Here is a 25,873-nt window from a genome sequence, read left to right on the forward strand (position 1 = left end):
GCAGCCTATCTGCTACTGGGAGGCGTCCTTGGGAAAATCAGTTTAGTCGCTCAGTCCGCTTCAGCGAGTCAAGCAGACTCCAGACCCTCCAGTCACATGAACCTCTGGGCCTTATGCTCACAGTCTTTGATAGAGTGTTTTAAGTGGGACCCATGTGTGGAGATAAAGTCTGAAGGCAAAGCGGGCAGAGACAGAGCTGCATAAGACTGACTCCACATGAAGGTAGGGGAGAGGGTGGACACCCAGAAAACCTTAGTTAGACCCCCCCAAACCATCGCCCACCTTCAATAGCATGATAAGCACCAGCAGACCCCACCATTTCACTGGACACATGGGCAATCGAATTCAGTGAGAATTGCTCTTAATGCTATGTAACTCCCAGCCAGCCAGCCAGGTGGTCGACTCGATGGACAGGACAGTGCAGAGACAGTCATAATGACAGGGCACTTTTATCGAGCACTACTCATGCTGGAAGCAGCGTCCAGCGCTCCATATAGAGACGGACGGTGTCCCCTTCGGTTCCGTTTGGACAACGGAGGGGCTGGGACACGTGGTTGCTGAGGCCCAGCTCTAGGGCCCGCAGCATAACCACCACGCTTCCCGCCTCTCCGACTTTTTCCAAGACAGATTGGTCTGTTCTTCTGGGGGCCCGGGCATTCTTCAGTATCCTCCACCAGCATCACCATTCAAACGCAGTCCACCTTCCACGGTCTTCCTCATCGACTGTCCGACTTCCACACATGTAGAAGACAAAGGAGAGCCCTATGGCTTGGGTCGGGCGCACCGTAGTCTTTGCAGCGGTGCTCTCCAAGAGCAGGACATGGGCTCAATGATATTTCTTTTCCCTTTGCTTCCCTGTACTGTTTTAGGGCAAGTGAAGAAATGATGCTGCCAGGATTTGAGTTCATCCTTGCACAGGTTCATTCTAAACAAAGCACGTGTAAACAAGTCTCGGCGGTCAGTGGATGGCTGCAGACAAGTTCTCTCAGTAAGGCACTTGGCCTTGTCTTGTTGGGACACCTTCAAAAAGAAGGTCCAATCAAGACAGTGGCTTTGGAAGGGATCTGCTGGGCCAGGTCAAATCAAGCACAGGCGTTAACCAAGCAGCTTCTGGAAGTGGGCTTTGAGGTTCCCAAGGGCTCATCTTGATCCAGATTCTCCAAGGACACAAGTCGACCAGGAGGCTCAGTTACAGAACTTTTCAGAAAACCATAAACTCCATTGGTTGAGCAAAAGCTGAGGAGCATGGCACCGGGGACCGTTTGTCTCTTTTCTGCGCTGACACCGCACCGGCTCGTTCTTCAGGACAAGGCAGCGCTGTGCTGTGAGCAGCTGTGGGAAACTCCACCCCGTCGCCCGTCCACCCAGCAGCCCAAGCCTTGCTCCTTCAGTCAGTCTTTCTGTCCCCAAACCTAAAGAGCATGGAAAGGGACTGGGACTTGAGACCCTCGAGGATGCCAGAACTGCCCTGTTTCCCTGGGGAACACGGAAGGGTTCGAGAGACGGGATGCCACCTTCAGAAGTGTCTAGATCAAGGTGGAAGCCATGTGAAAGAACAGCAGCTGCGTGCTTTCAAAATCTGGATTAATAAAAGTTCCCAAGGTTTTGTAGCAATAATTTTATTATTCCTAAGTATTCTTCCCAATATTCCTAAGTGTTCTTCAAAATATGGCTTACATGCATGATGCTAACATGTTATAAGAAAGTTTAACTGTGACTACCTCCTAGGAAATAAATCAGCAAATAGTGACGTTTTATTGAAATACCATCGTACCCTTTTGTTTATGACAGAGATTTAACAGTAATGACAGAGATGGCCTGTCAGGTGAAGCCTAGAATATTTATGAGCTAGCTCCTCACAGAAACGAAAATGCCTCACCCTTGTATAGAATATATAATTTTTTTAAACAATAGGACAGATTTCACTGACATGTCTAATCATATATGCAGAGTAAGAAACAGCTTGGAAATGTGCCTTTATGGTGTTATAGTGGCTGCTGACTGAAAGGTTGGAGATTTGAAACCACCCAGAGGTGCTTCAGCAGAAAGGCCTGATGATCCGCTTCTGAAAAATCCACCTTGGGCAACCTGATGGAGCGCAGTCTCCTCTGACCCATAGGAGCCCTTCTTGAATCGACGTCACTTCATTGGCTGCCGGGTTTTGTTTGCTTAGGTGTGATCTATGCACTAAGTTAAACTGTGGTTATCCTCACCATCTCCACCACATATCTGCTTATCTTTGAGTGGTTTGGTTGTTAAACACAGGGGTGATTTCAGTTCTACGCCTGAAAAATGACTAAGGGTTATGGCCCTGGGAGGTCCCACCAATCCCTGTCTGACCTGGTCTCTTCCACAATTTTGAGTTTTTGTTCTGCACTTTCCTCCTATTCTATCCAGAATATGAGGTATGGCCCAGACTGTCTTCTAACGGGATCCTTCTGAGCATTTGGTGGTTGGTAGCGGGGCACCATCTAGTGCTTCTGGCCTCTGGGGTGTGGAGACTGGTGTTTACATGGTTTGTAGCTCACTGGACTCACTGTTTCCACCTGTCTTTAGGTTGCCCTTCCTCTTCTTCCCTCCAAATGTGGAGACACCAGAAGTTACACCAGAGATGGCTACTCACAAGCTTGGAAGGCCTCACTGAGCTCAGTAGGAGGTAGGATGTAGCCCGTTCTCTTTGTGAACTATGTTACGCTCACGGACCGTGGTATGCCCGAGACTGTGACCTTGATTCCCCAGCCCAATGGCTCCTGCTCTTGAGGTGGTTAGCGATGCCTATGAAGTTTTCATCGAGTTGGTCTGGACTCACAGAGACCCAGTCACAAGGAGCAGAGTAACCCAGGGGGTTGCTGAGGCTGGAATCTTTCTGGAAGCACACTGCCACCTCTTGCTACCGCTGACAGACTGGCGACATTCTGGTTGGCAGCACAGTGCTTCCCCACTGCACCTCCTGGGCGTGCACAGTGGGCACACCAGGGGACTTCAGAAATTCATCGGGGAAATTTCATTTGTCTCTGCCACAAGCCTTCTAAATCTCCCTTACACGATGTTACAGTTATTTTATTTTCACTCGCTGCATACCTTCCAAGTATGAAAAGAAAGAAAATAAAACAGCAAAGTTGGGAAACGGGAAATGACGGTCTTGGAGGAGGGGACCAAGTGGACTAGGGGGGAGGGCAGGGGTGAGTGTCAGCAGTGAAGGGCACTGTGAAGCTGGTTAGGCCCCACCTAGGATTGGCTCTGACCCGGGCGCTCCCCTCAACTGATAGTATTTTAACTCACACAGCAGCTCCAAGAAGGGATCGCAGAGGTGGTACTAAACAAATGCAACACCAATTGTAGCAATGAATTTTGCAAACTGCATTTAGCAACATGGGGAAGCATTCATTGGGCCTGGTCCTCAAGGAGACCCCCGTTGCATGCGTCTTGGGCTGAGCTAAACAGAAGCGCATTGGACACTGTCCAGAATGCCTCTCAAGATGACTGGAGAGGCCGAGAGTGTCCGAAACCCAGGGCAGGCAGCCAGTTCGGAGTTGACATCCCTTCCACGAAGGCAGGAGAGGATCATGGGGAGACAAGTTCCAGGGTGTATCAGGCAGCATTAGGAGGTAGATCAGACAAAGGGCCCCCTCAATGCTGCCCAACAAGCGCCTCTGCAGGGGAGAGGGAGGGTGGAGCAAGGCCTGACTCCACTACACAATGTCCAAGACACAGAGCCAACCACAGAAAGCTTGCCCAAAGGTGGATGCAAAGCTGAGAAGTGACACCATCCTCTGGAAGCAAGTGACCAGGTACTAAAAGCCAAGCCCACCCACCACCCTCCTTGTCATGCAACCACCCAAATCAGCAGCCTGCTGGGCACTCCAAAGCAGAGGCCTGGGTGGGGGTGGGAGTGGGAGATAGCCAAGACACCACTTCTCCCAGACACATGCCACATGTCACACAGAAACCCCCAGCCTGTAGGAACCAAGAAATGGGGCCCACGAGAAGCTAAGCCCTGGACAACTTTTCCGTGTGGGAATCAACACCGGAAGGCGCGGATTTCACTTGGAAGGCGGCCCCTGCCTCTTGCCCGGGCCCACCCCTCAGGGAGTGGCAGAGGGTGTTCAGACATGCAGTGTTTGGGGACTTGAAGAGTTTTTTTGAAGATGCGGATCAGGGAAAGGATAGTGGCAAATCTTCGTGCTTAGCGCTGCAGCTGCCAGGCTCCATGTCGGCCTGGCTAGTCCCTTTTGAAGACAGCACGGTGTTCTGTCCTCAGCCCTGATGGTCCTGGGCTGTGTCACTAACCCTCTGGGACAGTCTGGGCTGGCTCCACACCACCACATCCCTGACACACGAGGACTTAGATGGAAACAGTAAGTGAGTACAAGACAAAACAGGCAGGAAGAAGTACAACCCCAGGAAACAGAGTTTAGGCTGGACAAAGAAGGCTGCTTCTGTTTGGCCTGGCCTGAGGGAGGCGCAGACAGAGGGACCCCTGCATGCACACCAACCAGGGCCTGTCTGAGCTGCATGCCTCTCGGAGGTCGGCCAGGCCTGCTCAGGTGCCAAGGTGCCTGAGAGCAAAGCCCCACCACACTGCCCCAAACCACCCCCAGATGCCTTTGGGGAAGGCCCATGGCTTGCTGAGAGGGGCTTTCCAGATGGTGCCTGGAAGCAGCCGTGCCAAACTCCACAGCTTAAGTAAATGTTGCCATCGTCCCATCCTGCCAGGCAAGACGTGAGGGACCCCTGCATCCCCCAGCTTCTGTGACGCATGCTTCCCCGAGAGATCATAGTCCCCACCCCCACCCCACCACCTGCCTGCCCCTCTGCCCCACACTTCTCCTGGAGAGCCAGCTACCCCAAAGGCGCCTCATCAGCCAGCCTGAGGAGCCCTCCTCCTGAACTTGCCATCCCACCAAGAAGGGTGGAGGGATGAGCCAGTCGGATGTCGATGGAGGAGAGAGAGAGGCATCCAGAAGGGCAGCAGGCAGGCCCAAGGGTGGTAGGCAGCATGGTGTCTAGCCCAGTCATCCTGGATTTAGGAAGCCTGCAACAATCTAATCTCCAGCTCTCAGCAGGTGCTCACCACCCACTGTCAACCCTGCACACCAGCTCTATGGCTAGAGGGTCTCACTCACTGCTGGCTCTGACTATGCCTGCACAGGCAGTGAGGCGTGCTCTGCACCCCACTCTCCTCCAGTGCATCCCTCAGCCCCTCCCCTGCTCAGGAATTCCAAGGACCCCTCTGTCTCCCCAATAATCTAGTGAAAACTCAAGGGCCAGGGGCACAGAGGGAGTGCAGAAGCCTCCTGTTGGCATGCTATCTTGCCCCAAGCCCCACTGATCCTGAGACCCCCAGAACCATCTTCCAGAGGAGGGCAGTCAGGAATCCCTGGTGGGCATCAGACAGGAGCACCTTTGATGCCTTACTCTTCCCGGGCACCAGGCTTCCCCTCGCCAGAAAGGGGTCACGAAAAAGCGGCCCATCTAAAACCCAACAAGGACATGGCCATCAACATATCCTGACTCATGGCCCCCCGGGCCTGACAGAGCAGCCCGACTCCCTTGGCTGGAATCTTCACGAAAACAGTTCCCCAGGCCTTTCGTCCACCGAGTGGCTCAGTGGGCTCAAACTGTCCACCGAGCACAACCCACTGGCACCACCCAGACTCTAGTGCCGACCCAGTGGGCCTGAGTGCCCACCTCCCAGGCGGCACAGTGAGTGAGCTAGTGAAAGGCGACCCCTGGCAGCTCATGATACCAGTGTCTGACCAAACCCTGGAACAGAGGTCATGCTGTGGCTATTTGCAAAGCAGACTGCTAATTCCTGCTCACACCCCATGAGTAGGGGCCAAACATTGCCCAAAGCGGGAGCTGGGGCCGGAGCCCCAAGGGGCCTCCCATGTGAGCTAATGGGAACCACCCCGCGGTGGCTGATACTTCATGCTTTATTTTGAAAATCAACTGCTTAATACTTTGCCTCATTGTAACCTGTCTTAGCTAATCAGTATTTTCCTGATTATCATTAAATTTAGACTTAAATGAATGCTCGCTCCTCGGGCAGCAGGTTAGCTCGCACTTAGAAGTGAAGCGCTCCAGGTTTCCCAGAATCTCCATGCAGCATCCTGGAGAGAAGCAGGGGGACACTGGCCACACAACACCCACCCTGAAGTCAGGACTGCAGAGGGGCCCTGGCCATGGACTGGAGCTAACAGGAGGCTGTGTTTCTGGAATTGTAGCCTCCCCGCCCCACTTGTGGGCCATACTCCCAAGCTGAGGACTCTCGGGGTCAGCACATTCTCTGTCCCCCAGAGATGCCATGTGGCAGTGCCATGGAAGTGCCCTGGCTAGCCACATGCTAAAGGTCAGCAAATGCCCAGAGCTCAGTGCTGTCCCCCCAAATTGTCCCAAACACAACACAAGATACTGCAGTTCCCCAAATTTATCAACAGGAGCTACGGGCAGGAGCCCTGCTCCCAGCAGAGGAGGGAGAAGACCTGGTAGAGGTAGAGCTGTCGTCTGGTCCCCTGTACCCCACAGGTAACTGGCATCCAGAGTCCCTTCCACCTGCACCTCTGCCCACTGCCCTGAGTGGAGGGAGCCCCTGTTCCTGTGGCATCCATGTCTAGGCGGGCAGCTGCTGGGGCTCCCGGGAAGGGCCCTGGCCAGCGTCTGCCTGGGCACAGCTTTGACACACCCACACCGAGCTTCTGTAAATCTCCCACCAAACACGGCAGCGGCCGCCTGCACACACTTCCACGTCGGGGACTGGAGGACTGCATATGGCGCTTGGGTTTAACAGCTGAGCTTTAAAAAAGTGCAGCTTTTCATCTCTGTGAAACAGCTCCCCAATTAGGTGGGTGGGGAGGGGAGGGGAGGAGGAGGAGGGAGGAGGGGTGGGCAGAGAGAGCAGGAGAAGCCGGTGGGCACAGACCGCGCAGAGGCTTCCAGGATGCTATTTGATTTCTTCACCAGGAAGCGTTATCGGCTCCGAGAGTCCCTCTGAAAAATCACGCCCTGCTTCCGATGCCAGGCAAAATAAAGTAGTGGGCCAGTCCCAAATCCGATGATCTATGGGAAATCACTCTTGGGTCAGGGGGTGGGACTGTGTGAGGGTCTTCACAAGGAAGGAGGGTTCTCTGAATGAAGCCCTAACATGCTTTCAGATTGGGTTTAAAGAGGGAGTGGGGGGTGAGGCATTTATAAATGGGATTATTGTATTCCCAAACTCTTCCCAGCAAAGGGATTAGTGGCCATGAACCCAGGGGCACCCCCTGGTCCTTCTCCTGACCTGCCTGGAGGTGGCCAGGGGCTAGGAAGAGGCTGCAGCAGGAATCCGGAGGGCAGCTCTCCTGGAGCCTCCTGGAAACTTTCACTTTCCTCGGTTCTCTGTGCAGCCAGCCCCCCTCTCCCTCCCAGCCCCCTGTTGCTGCCCGCCATCCCCGAGCTCCAGTATAAAGTTTGGCTTCTGTAGCAGGAAGCAGCTGGGCCAAGCAGCCAGCGAATGATAATGACCTCAGAAATCTGCTGTTCGCTCGGCAACAATAGGGTGTTCAGTCTACTGGAAAATTGTGTTCATCAGCTAACTCTGCTCAGTTACTAATTGACATTGCCAAATATTTTAAGAACAATTGGAATGCACAAGCAAAAAAAAAGAAGAAGAAGAAGATCTTAATCCTCAGACTTAATTTTTTTCTCTCTTACTTTTTGTCCCCTACCCCCATCCCCCCACCCCCGAGCCCCACCCCTTTCTTTTGGAAACCTGGATTTGTTTGTGTGGAGCAGGCAGGAGTAAGCACAAGTGGGGGTAGGGCAGGGAGCCACAGGAGAAAAAGAGGTGGGAAAGAAAGAGACGCTATCATATCACTGTCCACCTCGTGGCAATGCAGGCAGGCGAGGAGGCCTGGGAACAGGGCCTGACTGCCATGGTCAGTGGCCCCACCCAGGACGGAGACCCAGCATTCCAGGAATCTAGCTCCGGCAACAAAAGCAGACCCCGTGAGGCTTCCAGGCCAGCTGATCAAATAATCCTGGCCCGTCTCAAAATATTATACCAGCCGGAGTAGGGGTTAACAATGTTTTCGTCTTTGCCTCTCTCCCTGGCTTTCCATTGATCATGTAACTTAGTTGACTTTATTTAATGAACAGAGGGTCAACACATTCAATTACCCCTTTCCCATCGTCAAGACTTCAATTATCCCCACTCCCAAATTATGGGGAATGCAGAAGGTAACTGCCCTGTTGGATATAATGAACAGTATCGTTTCTTAGTACATTAAGTTTTAATTATTCCGAGCATGGTTTTCCAAAGCAAAATCGGAAGAAACAGAACTTCGGTGGTTGTCTGGCTCAAGAGCAAAGGCAGGACCCAGGCGCAGACTGCAAGCCAGAGCCAGGGACGCCTTGGGGCCCCCACTCCGCCTCCCTCCGAAATGTCACAAAGAGAGTGAAATTTATCAGCTGCCTCTTCCCAAATAGTGTCCCTTTGAACTGTCCACGGAAGCAGACATAGCATCTCTGAGGGTGCGAAATTATTAGTAAGGCATACCACCACCACCACAAAATAAAACAAAGGGGAAATGATCTGTTTGACTAGTTCTGTCCGTGTTCCGCGAGAAAATCTGACCTCTCCATTTGTCCAAGGTTCTGGTTTTCGCAGTTGATCTTAAGCTTGGTTCTCAGCCGTTTGGAGAGCCAAAGAACAAACACATTTTCTGGTTCACTGGGATCATTTTCACATGCTCACTGATTCAAACATTCTTTTGCTCACATAACAAACAGCTGCAGCCCACATTAGCCTAGCCGGTGACAGTCGCCCATCTCGGCAATAACTGTTTGATTGCAAACTTGACCCCTTCTTCGGCTCGCTCTGAGCAAGACATTTTTACACAGCCACTCCGTTCCCAGTCCGCCTTTGGAAAGACTTCCATCAGATAACAAAGGACGGGGCTGCCACTCATTGTAAGCCTTCTTCTGGAGATCTGCTCTAAGAGGCGCTCTGTAAAGAAGGTTTTTATGATGAATTCAGCACCACTATCATGTTAAGAGCAGCAATTTATAAAGAAGAATCCATTGGTTACGATCTGAAAAAATCGTTTCTCAGGCCCTACTGACCCAGTTTTCAACAACAAAAAAGAATCAAGCGATGCAAATTAAGTTTTGTGACATTGTTATGCAGTCTAAGAAATTTGTAAAACGGTGGTTTGCGGTTATTTCTTAATAGAAGCCTTAATAAGTACTTCTTTCTTTACTTAAGGGCTTACAGCCTTTTTTCCCCTTCTGCTGCTTCTCCCTTTCCCTTGCAGGTTTTCTAACAGGTAAAAATAAAATACCCATTGTGCCAAGATTCTCATTTAAATGCTTATTTTCGTGCCACTTTGTACAAGTCATCCTTGTTAGGAATGGGACGGAAGACTGAGATTGGCGAAGGGTCCTGGTTCCAGGAGAGCAGCTCGTCCCAGGCAGCCGCGATCGGGCTGCACCCTGCTCTTGCGTCCATTTCCCTACTTAGTCCTAAAATTATGAAAAGAGTCCTCATTTGAATATGAAGAAGACAAAGGAGGCCAGCAGAAAATGAAAGAACCGGTTATTCCCCACTGTAAAATACTTCAGTGAGGAAAATAGACGTGTGAAGATCAACTGCGCGGGTCATTCTCTTCAGAGCCACAAGCACTGTGGGTTCTTTAAAGCAACAGGAAATTGTGCCCCCCCCCACACCCCCACCAGCCCCTTTACTTTGCCCTTCACGGAGTGTTTGGAGATACGGGGGGCAACCAAGATAGGAATAGCGCGAGGCTATCACTCGGCCAGAAGGTGAGAAAAACACGGTAAACACGTCATTAAGGAAGTAGAACAGTTGTCAGAACATTCTGCGGCGACCTTTTCCTTTCAGCGGGTCTGGGCGAGGGATGGAAATCTGTCAACGTTAACTCCATGTCCCTCCAGGAACTTAGGAGGGCAGCGGTGCCCTCCGCTCCCTGCCCCTTCCAGGTCTCCCGCCTCCAAGCAGTGGGGCGGGGAGCCCGCCTGGCAGTGGGCACCTGGCACTTGACACGCTCTCATGTGCTCCCACCATCAGAAAGTGCACCTCGCAGGCCCTTCCCTGGAGTCCCTGCCTGCCCTGCGGTAGGCACTCCATTGAGTGTGGCCTCACTCCTCCAGGGCACTGGCCCCCCGGGGGGTCAACTCTTCCCAGAGTGTCTCACCAGCCATAAATCGCCCAGACGGCGAGGGCTGCAGCAGGGGCCTCTGTGTTTCATGGGTATTTAAGCAGCGGCATTACGTGCTCTCGGAATCTCGGGAATGCGCGGGGCAGATTTATGTGTCTTAACAATTCTTTACCGGTTTGTAATAAGCCAGCAGCCTCACGCTTTATTTTTAGATTAATTTTGTCCTAGGAGAAGGGTATACTGAAGCATGACAATAACAACAAAACTAAACGGGTATATACTTAATAGCTGTAGGAGTGAATTGCCTCCAATGCTAAAATATTCATTGCAACCGTGAAGGGGAAGAAAGAGAGAGAAACTTATAAAAAGAAAGGAAAATGACCCTCCACGGCGGCCTGCCACATCCTTAGCAGTGGGCAGTGCAGCGCCTTGAGGTGCCTCAAACTGTCTCTCATTTGCTCGACTTAATGGCTGATTGCAGAAATCAATGTTGCCATTAGTAACGGGGGTTTTGTTATGGCATGATTTCCTCTGTTGTTAGGGTGCAGAATGATTACAGTATTAGCAAGGTGTTTTCTTTACAAAAGGCTAGAGATAGAACTTTCAATTGACCGTCCATTAGGACAAGGCCTTGGAAATATGGATGAAGATAAGCTCCGTCCCTACTGCTGTTGGGGAGTGATTTTAATTTAGCCATCTTAGGCTAGCGTGTTTGGTTTGTGTTTGGATTTTTTTTTTTTACCTCATTCTGGGCCAGGAAGCTTCAGCATTTCCCAGACATTTTGAAGACAGATTTCGGGCTCTGCTATTTTAAACCCCAGTACTGTGCTACCCATGTAAGGCAGCACAATTTAAAATGTAAGACAGGCAGCCCGCTCATCTGTATCTCAAACCTCAATAAGTGCTTGACTAACCCATCAGTGGAAAGTGTCCCTTGGGGGTGGGGAGGCCCCAACAGGTGGGGCCATTTGTTGTAGGGTTGGAAGGAGGCAAGAGGTAGGTTTGGTGTCTGGAGGGTGCCCGGGTGTGGGAGCTGGGGGAAGAGCTCTACAGGAAAGATGGTGAGGGTCTCGTGCACATTCACCCCTTGGGTGGAGTCCAAAGCCCGTCCTGGGACACAGACGGAGCGATAGCAGGTGCGGTCTTGGCACCAAATGTGGCTGCACATTTGGAGCAGGCCATGCCCCATGGGGAAGAGGGGTCCCTGGCCACGCCAACCACAAGAAGAAAGGATCAACTTCCTTTCCTCTGAGCCATTGCTTGAGGAAGACCAAGATGCCAAAGGGGCAGAGCAGCCTGGGAGCTGTCCAGCAGCCAGCCCACCTTCCTGCCCCATCCAGCCATGTGACCTCAGAGCAGATTTCGAAGAGCCAGCAGGCCCTTCCAGGCCGAAGCCCCTGAGTGCAGAAGCAGGCGGCCAGGGGTGGGGGGACCCCCTGACTCCACTCCTCCCCCTGGGGGGGGGCACCGTCATGTTCCTCACCTACCTACCTGAGGAGGACGGTGAGGAGGGGTGTGGGCTGTCCTCCTGGGCACTCCCGGGCTGTGAGAGGCCACCGCCGGCCCCGCTCTCCTCTGTGATGTTGGAAGAGCCTGGTGTGGTGGAGCGGCTCACCGACTGGGACTCCTGGTCACTGCCGGAGCCACGCCTCTCGTCCAGGCAGGCGTGCAGCCCGTCCTCGTCCCCCTTGCGGTCCCGCTTGTGCACTCGGGAGTGCACGACCACCTGGTGGTAGGTGCGGAAGACCCGGCCGCAGTCAGGGCACTCGGTGGGCTTCTCCTTCAGATTGCCGTGTCCCTGCAGGCTGTACTCCAGTGTCTGGTTCAGCCCGTGTGACAAAAAATCCCGACTGCCTTCTAAAGGGTCGCGCTTATTTGGCAGGTCTCTCTGATTGCCCACTTTAGCGCTGGGAACCAGATCAGCAGGCATTTTCTGCTTGGAGCCATCTGCTCCCACTAGCACGTACTCCCGCTTCTCCTTATCAAACATCACGCCGGCGTTTGCCAAAGTGTCGTCGTGGCTGCGCTGGAGCGGATGCTCTTTAGACAAGAAGCCATGTTCCATGGCCATGCCCCTGGCCATGAGCTGCCAAGCCTGGTAGCTGTTCACAGGGTCCATCTCGGCTGCCTTGGCCGCCGCCTGCAGCCGTTCGATGCAGCTGGACTTCAGCGGGGGCACGAGGTTGAGGCACCCCAGGAGGGAGTGCTTGTCCCCGTCGGGGACGCCGTGGGCCATGCTGGAGAGGGGCGACAGCAACTTGCCCAGCGCCTCCTTCTCCTTCACCGGCAGCTCCCCTTTGCCGAAGAGCTGGCCGGGCTCCCCGAGGCTGGCCTTGTCCGGGGCCACGAAGCCGCTCTGCAGGCAGGAGAGGTACCTGGAGTAGAGGTTGGCGTGGGCCTCCTGGGCCATGCTGCCCATGGGCACGGCCACCTCAGGGTCACTGGGGGACTTGTTCTTCACCGAGAGCTTGTTGAGATGCACCTTCATGTGGTTCTTCAGGAACCAGGGCTCTTTGAAGCGCCGGCCGCAGATCTGGCAGCAGTGCTCGAAGGAGTCCTTGTGCTTCCGCATGTGGCCCTTCAGGAACCACGCCTGGCTGAACACCTGCCCGCACACCTCGCAGCGGAACTCGTTGGCCGCCTGCTCCCCGCCGCCGTTGGGGCCCTGGCCCTGGGCCGACTCGGCGGTGATGTGGGCCTTCTCCACGTGGCTGATGAGCTCCTCCTCCTGCGAGGCGGCGAAGTCGCACAGCGTGCACTTGTAGGGCTTGTGCAGGATGCGGATGTGGCGGTCTAGCTCCTCGCGCTTCTTGAACTTGCCCTTGCAGAAGGTGCAGCGGAAGCCGGCGGCGGGCGCCGCCACGTCCTCCTGCACGCTGGCCGGCTTGGGCGAGGGCACCGGGTTGGCGACGTCGGGCGCACTGTGGTTGGCCGGCAGGGCGAGGTTGCAGGCGGCCAGGGGGGCCTGCTGGGCGTGCAGCGGGGGCTTCAGGTCCGGCCGGGGTTGCAGCAGGCTGCTCTTCATCTGCTTGTCCCGCAGGATGGCCCGCTCCTCCAGCTCGTGAAGCAGGCGGTTCTCCTCGCGCACGCGCCCGCGCCCCTTGCCCAGGTTGCCCAGCTTGTGGGTCCGCAGGTGAATCTTGAGGTTCCCCTTCTGCGCCGCCCGGTGGTCGCAGTAGGGGCACTTGAAGGGCTTCTCGCCCGTGTGGGTGCGCATGTGCAGGGAGAGGATGCTGTTGAAGCGGAAGCGCTTGCCGCACAGAGGGCAAGGGTACTTGCGGTTCTTGCGCGCGTCATCCTCGATGTCACTCATCTGGGACATGATGCCCAGGTTCTGCCCGTTGAGGAACTGCTGCAGGTCCACGCGCCCATTGAGGCTGGTGTCGACCTCCCGGCCGAGCTGGTTGGCCAAGAGTGCCATCTGACTGCCCATGGGCTGGCCGCTCATGGGGACGTGGGCCTTCTCCTCCAGGGGCGCGGGGGTCTTCTCCTCAGCGTTGGGGCGCGGGTGCAGCTCGGGGAAGGCATGGCTGAGCTGCGAGGTGATGTGGTGCAGCTTCTGACTCATGGCATACTGCCCATTGAGGATGGGGCCGCCCAGGCGGGGCTCGCCTTCGGGCACCGCCGAGGACACGCCAAGGCACAGGCTCGCTTCTTCCATCCCTGGAAGGAAAGAGAGAGGTCAGTGAGGTGCCAGGCTCCGGGCTCAGGAGAGGCCACAGCCTCGGCTGGAGGGGACTATGCACTTCACGCCTTACCCACCCATCATGATGCTAAGGAATTAGCGTCCCAAACAATCATGAAAAATGAATTATTAAATGCCAATTATGCAATATGGCCGTGCTCCTCCCATTTGTTTGGGGGATAGATAGTTTTCCTTGTATTTTCTATTTACAGACCGCGATTAGTCATTCTCATTTCAATTATTCATGTTTTACCAAGTTGGACACCTAATAACAACTCAAGGGTCTACGTGTTTAACTTCCCTCCAGCCCCGCCCCGCCCCCTCGCAGCACCTCCACCTGTTGGTGCACCTCCTAAATTTTGCCTGAGAGCGGCATGGCTTCCACTGCAAGACCAAAGCAAGCTCCCGCCTGGAACTTTCCTTCCCGTTTACAATATTCAACACATTCACCGGTTTTGAGATGAAAGAGATCATTTTGCGATTTGGCCAAGAAACGGAAGAAAGACAAATCCAATGGCATGATATTTACTGGTACATAATAAAACAAGATAATGTTGGGGGGGGCGGAATAAAGTAAAGGACAGGCTTTCGAACAATAAAAGGGATTTTGCTTTAGTCAACAAAAAGTGCGGTAATATCTCATTAAGCTGATTAGTATGCTGCTTAGAAACAGTACTAGGTGCTGTAACACATGATTATAATCATAAAAATCCTTCAGTGTTTGCAAGGAAGCATTAACGAGGTATATTAAATTTTAAGGAGACTGCGAGGAGCGGCTTTGCAAACCTCTGAGATTAAGAGTTAACCCTTGTGTTACGCGACACTGTTATTTTGTCATTTGGTAACTGTGCCCGTCAAAAGAAGTACAAATTATCTCATGACAAGATCTTAATTGATTGTTGGGATTGGGCACATTTTCGTGGGGGTGAAAACGGAGCACCTCCGATGGTGCCTCCCTGTCCTTCATCTGGCAAGATAGCTGAGGCAGGGGCTTTGATTGGGTTTAAAGAGATCTTTTATAGAACGAGATAAAAACCAATTAAAATCCAGGGACGCTGCCATAGGAAGTCTCACCAAGTTTGAGTGTTTTTAATAACTTTCCCAATACACAGTAATGAGTACAAATTGTACCTGCAGTATGTGTTTTGCAGAAAATTAGAACTCAAAGCTGTTTGTTAAACACTAACACTCAAAGCAGGCCCACATAATTGTCTTTAATGGTCCTTTCTGCCCCTTCCCCAGCCAGACAGAGAAACTAAATCCAGACCATTGCAGGGAAGGCGGCAGGAGGGTGGGGTGGGGTGGGGGTGGAGCCCTGGGCCGTGGAACTTGTGGGAGGGAGCCGCTTTGACACACAGTGAGTCTGTGTCACTTGCCCTTGGGTTTCCTGACAGCCTTCCACTTGAAGGAGCCCAAATGCATTCCCTACCACTGGCAGACTTCTGCACATCCAGCCTCTTTTCATCCCAACATGGTGATAGATGTGGTGGCCGGCCATGTGGTCCAGGCGCTAGCTCAGCCCAGCCATGACTGATTCCTGGGCCAAGCAGCCCCCTCTGGGCCCGTGGGGACAAAGCTCAACTGTGGAGGAAGCACACTGGGCCCCAGCAGGGGCTGGGCCTGCAGCTCGCAGGGCCTCCTGCCAGGACGCCGACACCTGTCATGGATGTCTTCCAACGGGAATCCTGGCTTCCTTGGCAAGAGGAGAGGGCTGCAATTCCATCTTGCAGGAGGGAAAGAAAAGAAACATAGACGTTGCCTTCCAGGTGGGCACAGGGCTGCAGGGTGGTTCGGGACAGCCGGTGACTCCACCCACAGCCGCTCACAGGGGTTTGCAGGCTCGCCCACAGGTAAGGATGGCTTCCACCTCATCACTCCTTTCTGTTTGAGGTGACAGGCTGCACTCACGGGGGAAGAAAAGCCTGCTTGGGAGAGTGGCCAGCAAGAACGGAGCTCTCATGGAGAGTCTTGCATTCATTCCTTAAACATGCCGAGCATCCCCTCCATGCCAGGCCCTGAAAACACATGGTGGGCAAGGCCGACCATCCCCACACTCAGGGCCCCTGCCCAGCGAGAAGGAGCAGGCGAAGTGGACAGATGCAGCTAAAACAGAACAGCTCAGGCCGGGACCATGGCTCCCAGGGAGCTGCTCACAGTTCTTTCTCTACCTTGCCAGCCCTGCCCTCCAGCTGTGCCGGTTTCCCCCTCCAGCTGTGGACCAGTCTGGGGCATGACCCTGAAACCACATGGGAATGTGCAGAGTGCCACCCAGGAGCTCTGTGGAAGTTTGAAACATCCAGAGCCAACACAGTTGGCCCACCTCCAATGGCTGCCCAGTTGGCCAGCACAGAAGACACGCGTCCAGGAAGACGGGCTATTTTCAGGTTGCTGCTGATGAGCTGATGCAAATTCAGCAGGAGGGAGGGGAGGACGAATGTGCAGTGCAGACAGGCAACCAATCAGGGTGGATGAGGGACATCCAGATGAACGCCGGCCTTCCGAGCCCCCACACCTATTCATGCTGAACAAGTAATGCTCGACTTGCCACGTCATGAACGCAGGGAGTTCTCAAGTTGCGTTGGGGCACAGACTTAAAAAAAATCTGTTCCAATCATTTCCCCCCTCAGAATCAGCAAAGCTTCTTAAACCTTCAGCAATTGGTCTTCAGATTGGCTGAGGCCCCGCTGAGGGGAGATGGAGAGTGACAGGATGCGCCACCTCAGCTCCTCTGCGGAGCTGGCTCCTCCTTGCCATTCAGGCCTCAGCTCACAGATTGCTTCTCACCAGGGTCCTCTCTGCCACCCTGTCTGAAGGCAGCACCCCTCTTCCCTTTCTGTGTCAGTGCCCTAGTTTCTCCATCAGAGCACAGGCCATGGTGACAAGGCTCGCGGTTGGCACTGTGGGCACGTCTAGCTTGCTCACAGACGCAGTCCTGAGCCCCGAGCACTGCTGAGGAAGAGATGGGCAGACTCTCGCTGCTGTACTATACACACACAGGCCATGGGGACACACAGCCATGAGGGACAGCCACCCCACTCCAACCTCCTATGACCCAAGCTCAGCTTTTGCCCAAGTCCAAGAGCCTCCCCCCTAAGAATGCCTCAGAGTCAGAAGGGTCTCTGGCTTCCACCCAGGACCTGGAGGTCTAGAAATCACCACTCAAAAGCTACCCCAACTAGCAGGCACCCCATCCTACATGCCCACAGAGAGCAACCCAGACTCAGGTCCCTGCTGATGGTCTGGGAAAAACAGAGAGAGGGAAGGAGAGAGAGTGTATGAAGAGTAGCCTCCTTCAGAATGGGGGCTGCAGGCTTCTGCCCCTCTGGGCACGGATGTCACAGGAACAGAGGAGAGACACCCTCACCCTAGAAAGCAAGGCTGCCCCAGACAAGTATCTCGGAGTCCTCTGTAGTTTCACATTCCAGGATTCCACCTGAAGGCACAGCCAGAGCCACTGTGATGGGCCAGTCATAACGCATGCCAGCTCCTTGACTCGGAGCAAAGAGAGGGACTGGGAATTCTTGGAAGGAGCCCGGGTAATTGGTGTGCTGTCCCAGGGCCAAAGCAGTCGAGGCAGGCTGAGCTGGCCTCAGGCCCAGCCTGGCGGTCCTCATTTCTCCAACCTTGCCACTTTGCCATCCAGAATTCATTTACCCCTGCACTCAGCCATTCAATAACCATTGAGAATCAGCTGGGACCATCTAGGTCCCTGACCTCATAGGCACCTGAGTCCAGTGGGCAGTACTGACCGGGCCTCCAATTACAGAGAAGCACTGAAATGGTCCCTGAGAGGCTGCCTCTGAAGTTCAGAGGAACAACAAACCACTCGCAGCTGCTATATGTGTGTGTGTGTACATTACGCATGTATGTAAGCACGTCTGTGTTGCAGGAGAAGCAACCTAGCTGGTGACACTCTAGAAACGATGGGGTCATTTGTCCTGCTGTGAGACAACGGGTCTGAGGGCAGCCATGAGCCTGTGCTGGCTGGAGGAGGTAGGCGCCCTGCAGGGACTCTGACATTCTGAAGCAAGGTGCTATACTTCTTGCACCCAGGCCTCCAGGGAGCAAGCATGAGAGAACGCCTACCCTTAGGACCTTGTTGTTCCCTTGCAGGCACCAGACTGAATGTCTCTCAGTGTCGCTGCAGAGGCCACCTGCCGGGCCAAGACCCACCTGTCACAGCCACCACCACCCCCACGCCCAACAATCCATGTCCTGACACACCGGGGTGCACCGCCTGGTGACTGTTCCCTGAGAACATATTAGCTGACAGGTCCAACCCTTTCACCACTCAGCCGGCAAGCTCAGAACGGGTACCTGCCACACACCTGGCTCTGGACTCAGCAGCCCAGGGGCCAGGAATAGTGGGGTGGTGGGGGGTTATCAGGGAAAGCATGTGTCCCATCTAACCATCAGGGACCAGCAGAAAGTCAGATATGACCAGAAGTGTGAGGCTACTGGGTAGCCAGGGTCTTCTGAGTAACCTGTGCACCCACTAACCTGTACTACTTACCTAGCTAGAAAGTCCTGCAGCACCGTCAAAGTCAGACAACACCCTACTAAACAATGAGACCAGCTTTTTCTGGTCCACAGCTCATGGCCTCAGCTTGAAGCGTAAAACTGAAAACCCAAACTCACTGCTGTCGAGTTTATTCCAACTCATAGCTGTCCTATGGGACTGTGTAGAACTCCCTTGTGGGTTTATGAGACTGGAACTCTTTACAGGGGTAGACAGCCTCATCTTTGTGCTGCAGAGTAGCTGGTGGGTTGGAACAACTGACCTTATAGTTAGCAAGCAACTCAATGCATGCCCGGGGTGCTGCTTGCAGCACCAGGCATCACCAGGAGGAAGCCAGTACATACTGGTTGAAGGTGGAAGAAAGCAGTGGATACTCAATTCACCCGACTCTGGAAAGGCAGCCCAATGCCCTGACTGAACATGGACAGTTCCAGTCCAAGGGGGATTGTGTCAGTGGCATCCTGGCTCCGACGTGGAAAAGCCACAACATTCTTTCCCAGTCCTGGTCCCTCCCCTAAACCCTAGAGTCATGGTGAGGTATGGCTGGCACCCAATGGGACAGTCAAACTTGGTGAAGACCCAGGCATGAGCACCCAGGGCTCAGCCACCATCACACACACACACACACACACACACACACACACACACACACACACACACACACCTGCATGGACCCAGCTTCTGACCACAGGATGTAGCCTTGGGCGACAGCTGCTGAAAGCACTTTTCTTCTTGAAGTGTATGTACAATTTCCCATTTAATGAGGAGGGGGGAGGGGACGAGCATTCTCAGCTTCTCAAACCCCTCCCTGCCTTTGGATGAACAGATCATCACAATCCATTCGGCTTCATCATTCCCATCCCCGCAGGTTCAGTGAGCCATTCAGCAGCCTTTGAGGGTGCTAATGGTTATTTTGATTTTGCATTTCTGCCTTCAAGACTATTTCCTGTGATATCAATGACAAAAGTTTTCACTTAACTCTTCCAATAGAGAACCTAATTGTATCTTTCACTCACAATGAAATTTAAAACTATCAGGACACCAGAAATGCCAGCTGCTTGGAGTCTAAATACATTTTGCACAAAAACACAGTTTCATTTTGCTAGCACGGAAAAAGGGAAAATAAAAAAGTAATCTTATGAATAGTTCAAAAAATATAGATCTTGCCAGTAAGTTGCATGCAAGGGCTTTATCCTCCTACCATGAAAAAGGCATCGTTGGGAAAGAAAATGACTTTCAAAATAACCATCTCAACTGGATTTTTAAAAATCAAATATTCTTGTCTAGCCTAGCACAACAAAATATTCCCTTTGATATGAACATTACCAAAGCACTGCCTCGGAAAACTTCCAGGGACATCCAGCTCCCAACTGCTTGGGATCTCACCTACGAGAGGCTCCAAATACCTTCATAGATTTGACGCAAACTATCGCCTGCCGCGTGCAGTCTACAACTAGGGAAACCCCTTCCCACGGTGTTCAACATACTCGCACCGACCCCTCCCCTGCCCACCTTCCTTTCTTATGCCACACAGTGCTCAAGACAACTGCACCCAGAAAACAATGCCTTTTTATGAAATACAATGTTCCCCCAATCGTAGCTCAACCTGTTTAACTAAGGTTGTTATAAGCATAACACACTCCTGTTCTGAAATACAGAACACCCGACTACTGAACCTTTTCAGGGTCATTAAACAGCTGTAACATTATTACAAAAATAAACCAAAGATTTCATGCTTACATTTTGGCCTAGAGCTTGCAATGCTGAGCAAGTACGTTTTTTCATCTCTTACAATCAACACCGGTGACATTTGGGCATCCAAACAAATTACATCACAGCATTACCGAGGTGGGCAGGATGCGGAATGTTTTATTTGCCAGGTGATTAACAGATAAACGGGAGGGCAGTGCAATTGACCCACGCCATTTTGACTGATGTTTAGACAATGCTATGAGACAGGGCCAGAGATAGTTAAATCCTTCCTGAATTTATTCATGAGGGTATTTTTTCCCATCTGTGGAGCATGGAAACTGGATCGCAGGAGAGGACCACTGGAAACTACTTTCCGGCTCTTCAGCTTCCCACGATGCATGACCAGAACCAAGGCCCTTGCTGTCCCCCAGCAAGACTCCAAGGGGTGGGCTTCAGGTTGCTCTCACGCAACCCAGGTAGTTCCTGTGTTGGCAGGATGAGAGTGGGCAGAATCAGAAAAGAAAAGAGGAATAAGAAGGCCATCTTCTTAGAAACTGGCTGATTCCCAATTCTCAGGGCAAAAAGATCTTTCCCGCCATGTTGGCTTTTAAAGTCTGGAACTGAGGACCTCAATGGGAGATGAGCGCTGAGGTCCTTCGATGGAAGAGACTGACATTCACAAAGGCGTCTCCGCTTCGCCTTCTCCGACACGACTTCTCTAGGAGCACCCTGGGTCACTGCCCACACCATGCCGAAGCGGCCTGAGTAGGTACCGGGGGTGAAATTAAAATATCACCTCACATGGGGCTGAGTGAAGACCATAGGTTTGTCAGGCAGAGTATTCAAACTTAACAGTAACTATCACCTTCTTCTTCATCTGCACCACCAGGACCACTGATGTCATCATCACCACCACTTCCAACAGCAACACTGTCCTCACCTTCTGATCTCTCATGACCACCAGTCCCCCCAAGCCCCCACTCCTACCTCCTCACCGCATTTCCTCACTCCCAGCTCACCACGCGCCGAAACTGTGCTGTCCTGTATTTACAGTCAGGATCTCACACAGCCCTCCTTGGAAGGCACGGAGGTCACTTCCATAGTAATAAGGAAAGCTGAGGCTCAGAAAGTTCAAGGCACACAAGCTTTCTGGAATTCAGCGCCCAAAAAGCAGGCCTGCTAGTGGCATCAGCAGATGCCCACGCGGCTTTGGAGACCAACAGTCGGTAGGCAGCTCTTTCATCTGCAAAGGGGGATAGGGCAAGGAAGTCAGTGGAGACCCGAAGCAGGAGGCCTTACAAGCACATGGGGTGGAGCGAGCCACACAGTGCACTGGGCAGAGAAGGGCCCCAGGGCTGGTGAAGGGGGGGAGGGGAGGGGGCATTGTGGATCTTGAAATGTGGCAAGTCTGTTGTTCCAAGGGTCACACAAAGAATGGATTTATAGTCTTTTTCCATTTGCTAATGTCTAATAGGGCTGATGTCTTAATCCACGTTTTCTTGTGTCAGGTGGTATTTCCCCATGAGAACTGGGCTAATAGAGGAGAATGACATGGGAAGTCCCATTAGCTGACTTTGGGCACTCAGTCACCTGTCAGTACCTCAGTCTCTTTCTCTCTAAAATGGACTGATTCCCACTCGGGCGCAATTCGCAGAGGTTCAAGAAAACCAGGTGAGAGGATGGGAAGTAGCCCATGGTTCTCCCACCCTCAACCTGTACACCTGTGCTCACCTTTCTCCAGCGCAGCCAGCAGCACTCAGCAGGGCTTCCTCGGTCCAGAAACGCCCTTTTGTCTGGCGGTCCCATAAATGAGGAGAGGGGAAGGGCATCGGCGGCTCATGAAAGCTCATGGGCTGCCAATTACATTGGTGCAACTGGAAAGGGGTCTCAAGCCACTTCATAGGTTTTGTGCCACACTCCACAGGGCTCAGCAGAGAAGAAAGGAGATGCCAGCTGTCCTGCAGGGAATCACTTGCGATGGCTCTTCTCTCACCATAGTCCTAACTCCCACCAAATAGCTTCTTCCTGAGGGTCGGGGTCAAAGAAGGCGGGGGAAGGACGATTTGATTCCACGGTGAGTGAAAGTTAACAGAGCAACTCGGGGCCAACTTGGCAGCAAACGCAGGGGTCTCATGACCACCCAGAGAGGGGGTGGGGCTCATCCGATCCCCAAGTCCCTGCACACTGAACCTCACCAATCCAAGAGGCAGCAAGCTGTGGTACCAGAACAGCAGCAGTAGCCGAGCCAGAGCACAGAACAGAGCACGGGGGTTCCTGGCCTATGGAGCGAGCACGCCGAGGGTCTTTGCAGAGGAAGCTTGCTTGCGGAGCAGGGTATGAGATGGGGCAAGCCAGGGTTGCTAGAGCCAAGAGTCCTCAAGCTGAGGCTTATGGCACAGTGGTGTGCCCTCTGGACACGTACTGGCAGTGCTAAAAGAGTTTTGTTACATTGCCTGAGAAAGGAAGCCAAGGGGCTGGGGGCCAGAGAGAGGCCTGTCTGCAGGCCTGGCAGAGAAGAGGCCATGCTAATGGAACTGCTGCAGCCTGAGCAGTCCTTGCCTGTAGGACAGCATCCCTCGGGAGTGTGATGTGTGAATTCGGTGAAGTAGCGAGTGCTGCGGAAGAGACAGGCCAGAACTGGTTGAGAACAATGGAGGGTGGAGCCACCTCATCTAAGGGTCCTCCTGGGTCCCCAGATCCCTAACAGGCGCCCTCTTGTCTGTCTCCACGGGCCCTGGTTGCACCCCTCACCATGGCTCTCTTCAGGCGGACTTCCATTGCGTGTGTATCCCAAGCTCCATGAGGGCAGGACCACAGCCTGTGCTGCGCACAGCCAGCCCCAGGAGGCTCTCAGAAGGAATGAATAACGGCTCAAGCATGTGGATGCAAGATTCAACGAGTGAACGAATGAATGAGCAAGTGGGCCAAGCAAGACACCTAGTGCAGCGTCTATCTTTGCAGAAGGAAGAGGGTGGGGCCAGGGAAGGAGGACTAAGGGCACAGCCGGTCCTGGGTCACCGGGCACACCTGGCTCTCTGCTCCTCGTGGCACATGGCAGCTGGGAAGTTGGGTGCATGGAATCTTGCCTCAAATGCCACCCCATCCTGACAGCTTTTCTAAGACCACTTCACCTCGAGGACCGTGCCCCATCCCCTCCACCCCATCTAGGGTCTCCGCAGGCCACACGGGGCCCCAGCTGGGGCCTTCCAGGTACCATGTAATTACACACGCTTGGACAGCATGGGCTGGATCCCAGCTCCCCAGTCCCCTCTAGATGCGCGACTCTCTTTCCTCAGCCCACACTTTCTTCCTCATTTTCCTATATCGATGGACAAACACTTGCTCGCTCCTTCATTCAGTGGCATTTCCTGGTGCCCTGCAGCCTCGGGGCACAGCGCTGTGCTCTGCAGAGAGAAGCCGAAACGCCCTGCCCTCCTGCAGCCTCAGCCAGGGCAGGGATCACACTGGCAAGAGCCAGTGGGCTGGGAGCCCTGGGCGGCAGACCACATCTCTCCTCGCTGTCTCCTCGGCGACAGGACACACCAGCTCTCCCTTCAGTGGGCCTGCTGTGGCCAGAGTGCCCCGCCTCCCCGCACTGCCCTCCGCAGCCGAAGCCTCGGTGCCCATCGCACAAAGCTCCTTGCCTGCAACCAGAACGAGGAGTCTAAGGGAAACTGGGCAGCGCTCCCAGGGAGCAAGGTCCCTGGTGCCAAAGACAGCATCTCACACCCAGCAGGATCTCAGGGGACACTTGTTGGATGAAGGCCTCGCCTCCCCTCCCAGTGGACACCCTGCCGGTCAGCACGGTCGGTCTAACAGCGCAACACTCCGAGCTGGGTGCCACACCTGCACATGGTGTGACTTCAATTGGCCCAGGCTCTCTTCGAGTCTCAGCTCCCATCTGTAAACCAGGGAGGCTGGCGGGCTGACCACCACACACTCTCTCTCTCCTCCTGTCCCCTGAGGTCTGCCTCTGAAGCCCACCTTGGGTGGCTGTGTTCGATTTCATCAGTGCTGAACACCAGGGGGGACATTCAGAACATAGCATTGAGCGTTTTTCTTTCTACGTCAGGGGTGGAGATATTAGTAGGCAGGGCCGTGGCATTCCAGCATGTGGCCCAGTCTGTCCTGTGCAGGTCGGACCTCCCAGTCACCATCAGTCAGACACCTCCCACCTGCACCTCAGCCGAGGGGAACATGGCGCCAGTGTTCAGCAGATCATTCGTGTGGAGGCCTGATCTCCACAGGCTGCAACAGCGCCGAGCATGGCTGTGGGGAAGCCAGGGTGCTGCTCGAGTGGGAGCTGCCAGAGAAGTCCCTGTCCTGGCATTCCGTGTGGCGAACCAGAGGGCTAACTGCCTTATTCAAACCCAGGCACACGCACGCTATAAGGTGGCATCTCATGAGTCTGTGAGGTGAGGGCAATAGCAGGGTTTCTGGGAGGCCAGGAGGAAGGGGGAGATTTATGGAAAGTGCTGGAAGCTGTGGCTGGTGCCGGGCGAGCCCTCGCTGAAGGTGACTGCTGCCCCATCTCTTCTCTGATAGCTGTTATAATTACCACCTGCGAGCCCGCACTGCCAGGCCTTCTTCATATTTGTGACCATGGCCACTGCCCCGTGCAAAGTCACCCATTCCAGAATGTCACTGCCAGCACACCCTCTCAAGTCCCGGGTGCCGGTCAAAGAGCAGAGAAGCCTCCCTTTTGATTAGTCAAGGTGCACTCAACAGCAATGGGATTGTGGGTTTTTTAGTGAATATTGGATGGGTGGATGGACAAATGGCTGGATGGATGGATGGACTATGGGTAGATGGATAAAAGAAGGAACGATGTACAGGGAGATTCCAGTAAAACTCTTTCTGATATATCTTTGCCTCACCCCTTTATGGAGACCCCAAAGCAAACTCACAGCATAGCAAACTCAGGGCAGAGTCCAGGGCAGAGTGAGGCACTCACTGGAGAGCTGCCACTCTCCGTGATGTGAGGGGCACCTTAGGAAGCACCGCAGGATGGTCAGAGGCCACTGGTGTGCCCAAGTCCTCAATGCAAAAGCAAGCATGCAGAGTTAAGAAGGCGCAGGGGCCATGAGCGCCCCACCTCGACAAACACTTCAGGAGCCAAGAGAGAATGCGTCCAGTCTCTTGTTCAATATATGTGATTTGCATCAAATTACATCAGGTTGATGTGATGTAACATGACATCCCCCCCATGAAATGCATAAATCAAGGCACCCCATAAATTTAAAGGAATCGAGCTCTTTTCCAGACGTGGCTAATTACTCATAAACAGCAGATATTTTATTGCCGTTAAAGTCAGTAGCAGCTCTTTAATAGCCAGAGTGTTTTGTAACTCCAGCTCTTCATCGCATAGGCCTGGGAAGCCAAGCATTACCTGTTTGTAGCTCCTGAGGGAGCTACAAAGATCCAGCTAAGGTAGACCACCTCTGGGAAGTCCCAGAGCCACGCCCACCTGGCGAGATTCCAGGCCCTCCCCACACAGCTCTCAGGGAGAGCTCTGGCCCTGAAGCCAACCCCCAAAAAGGTTCTGTCTCCAAAGGGGCTCCCTACCCTTAGTGTGATGTGTGACACACATACCCCTTCCCCCCCACACACACACTCACTCCTCCACACCCAGCTGCAGTTCCCCCATCCCCCACATCACTGGAGGTCATGGTGAACCAAAGTTCCTGGACCCTCCACCAACCATAGGTGTCTATCCATCCCTCCACCCAGTCTACTCCTCAAACAACTCACTCACTGCCATCGAGTTAATGCTGACTCCTAGAGGCCCCCTGTTTGACCGTTTATGGGAGTAAAAAGCCC

General features: G+C 53.6%; 1 protein-coding gene across 1 annotated transcript in view; it reads right to left on the bottom strand.

Annotated features, from left to right (window-relative positions):
* Positions 1-13,818, bottom strand: part of ZNF536 (zinc finger protein 536) — a 271,710-nt gene extending 257,892 nt beyond the window's left edge. The window contains exon 1 of the mRNA XM_075537372.1: positions 11,649-13,818. Coding sequence (XP_075393487.1) covers positions 11,649-13,818 — 2,170 coding nt within the window. The remainder of the gene's footprint in view (positions 1-11,648) is intronic.
* Positions 13,819-25,873: the final 12,055 nt, after the last annotated feature.

This window comes from Tenrec ecaudatus, chromosome 18 (genome assembly GCF_050624435.1).
Source record: "Tenrec ecaudatus isolate mTenEca1 chromosome 18, mTenEca1.hap1, whole genome shotgun sequence".
Classification (NCBI taxonomy): Eukaryota; Metazoa; Chordata; class Mammalia; order Afrosoricida; family Tenrecidae; genus Tenrec; species Tenrec ecaudatus.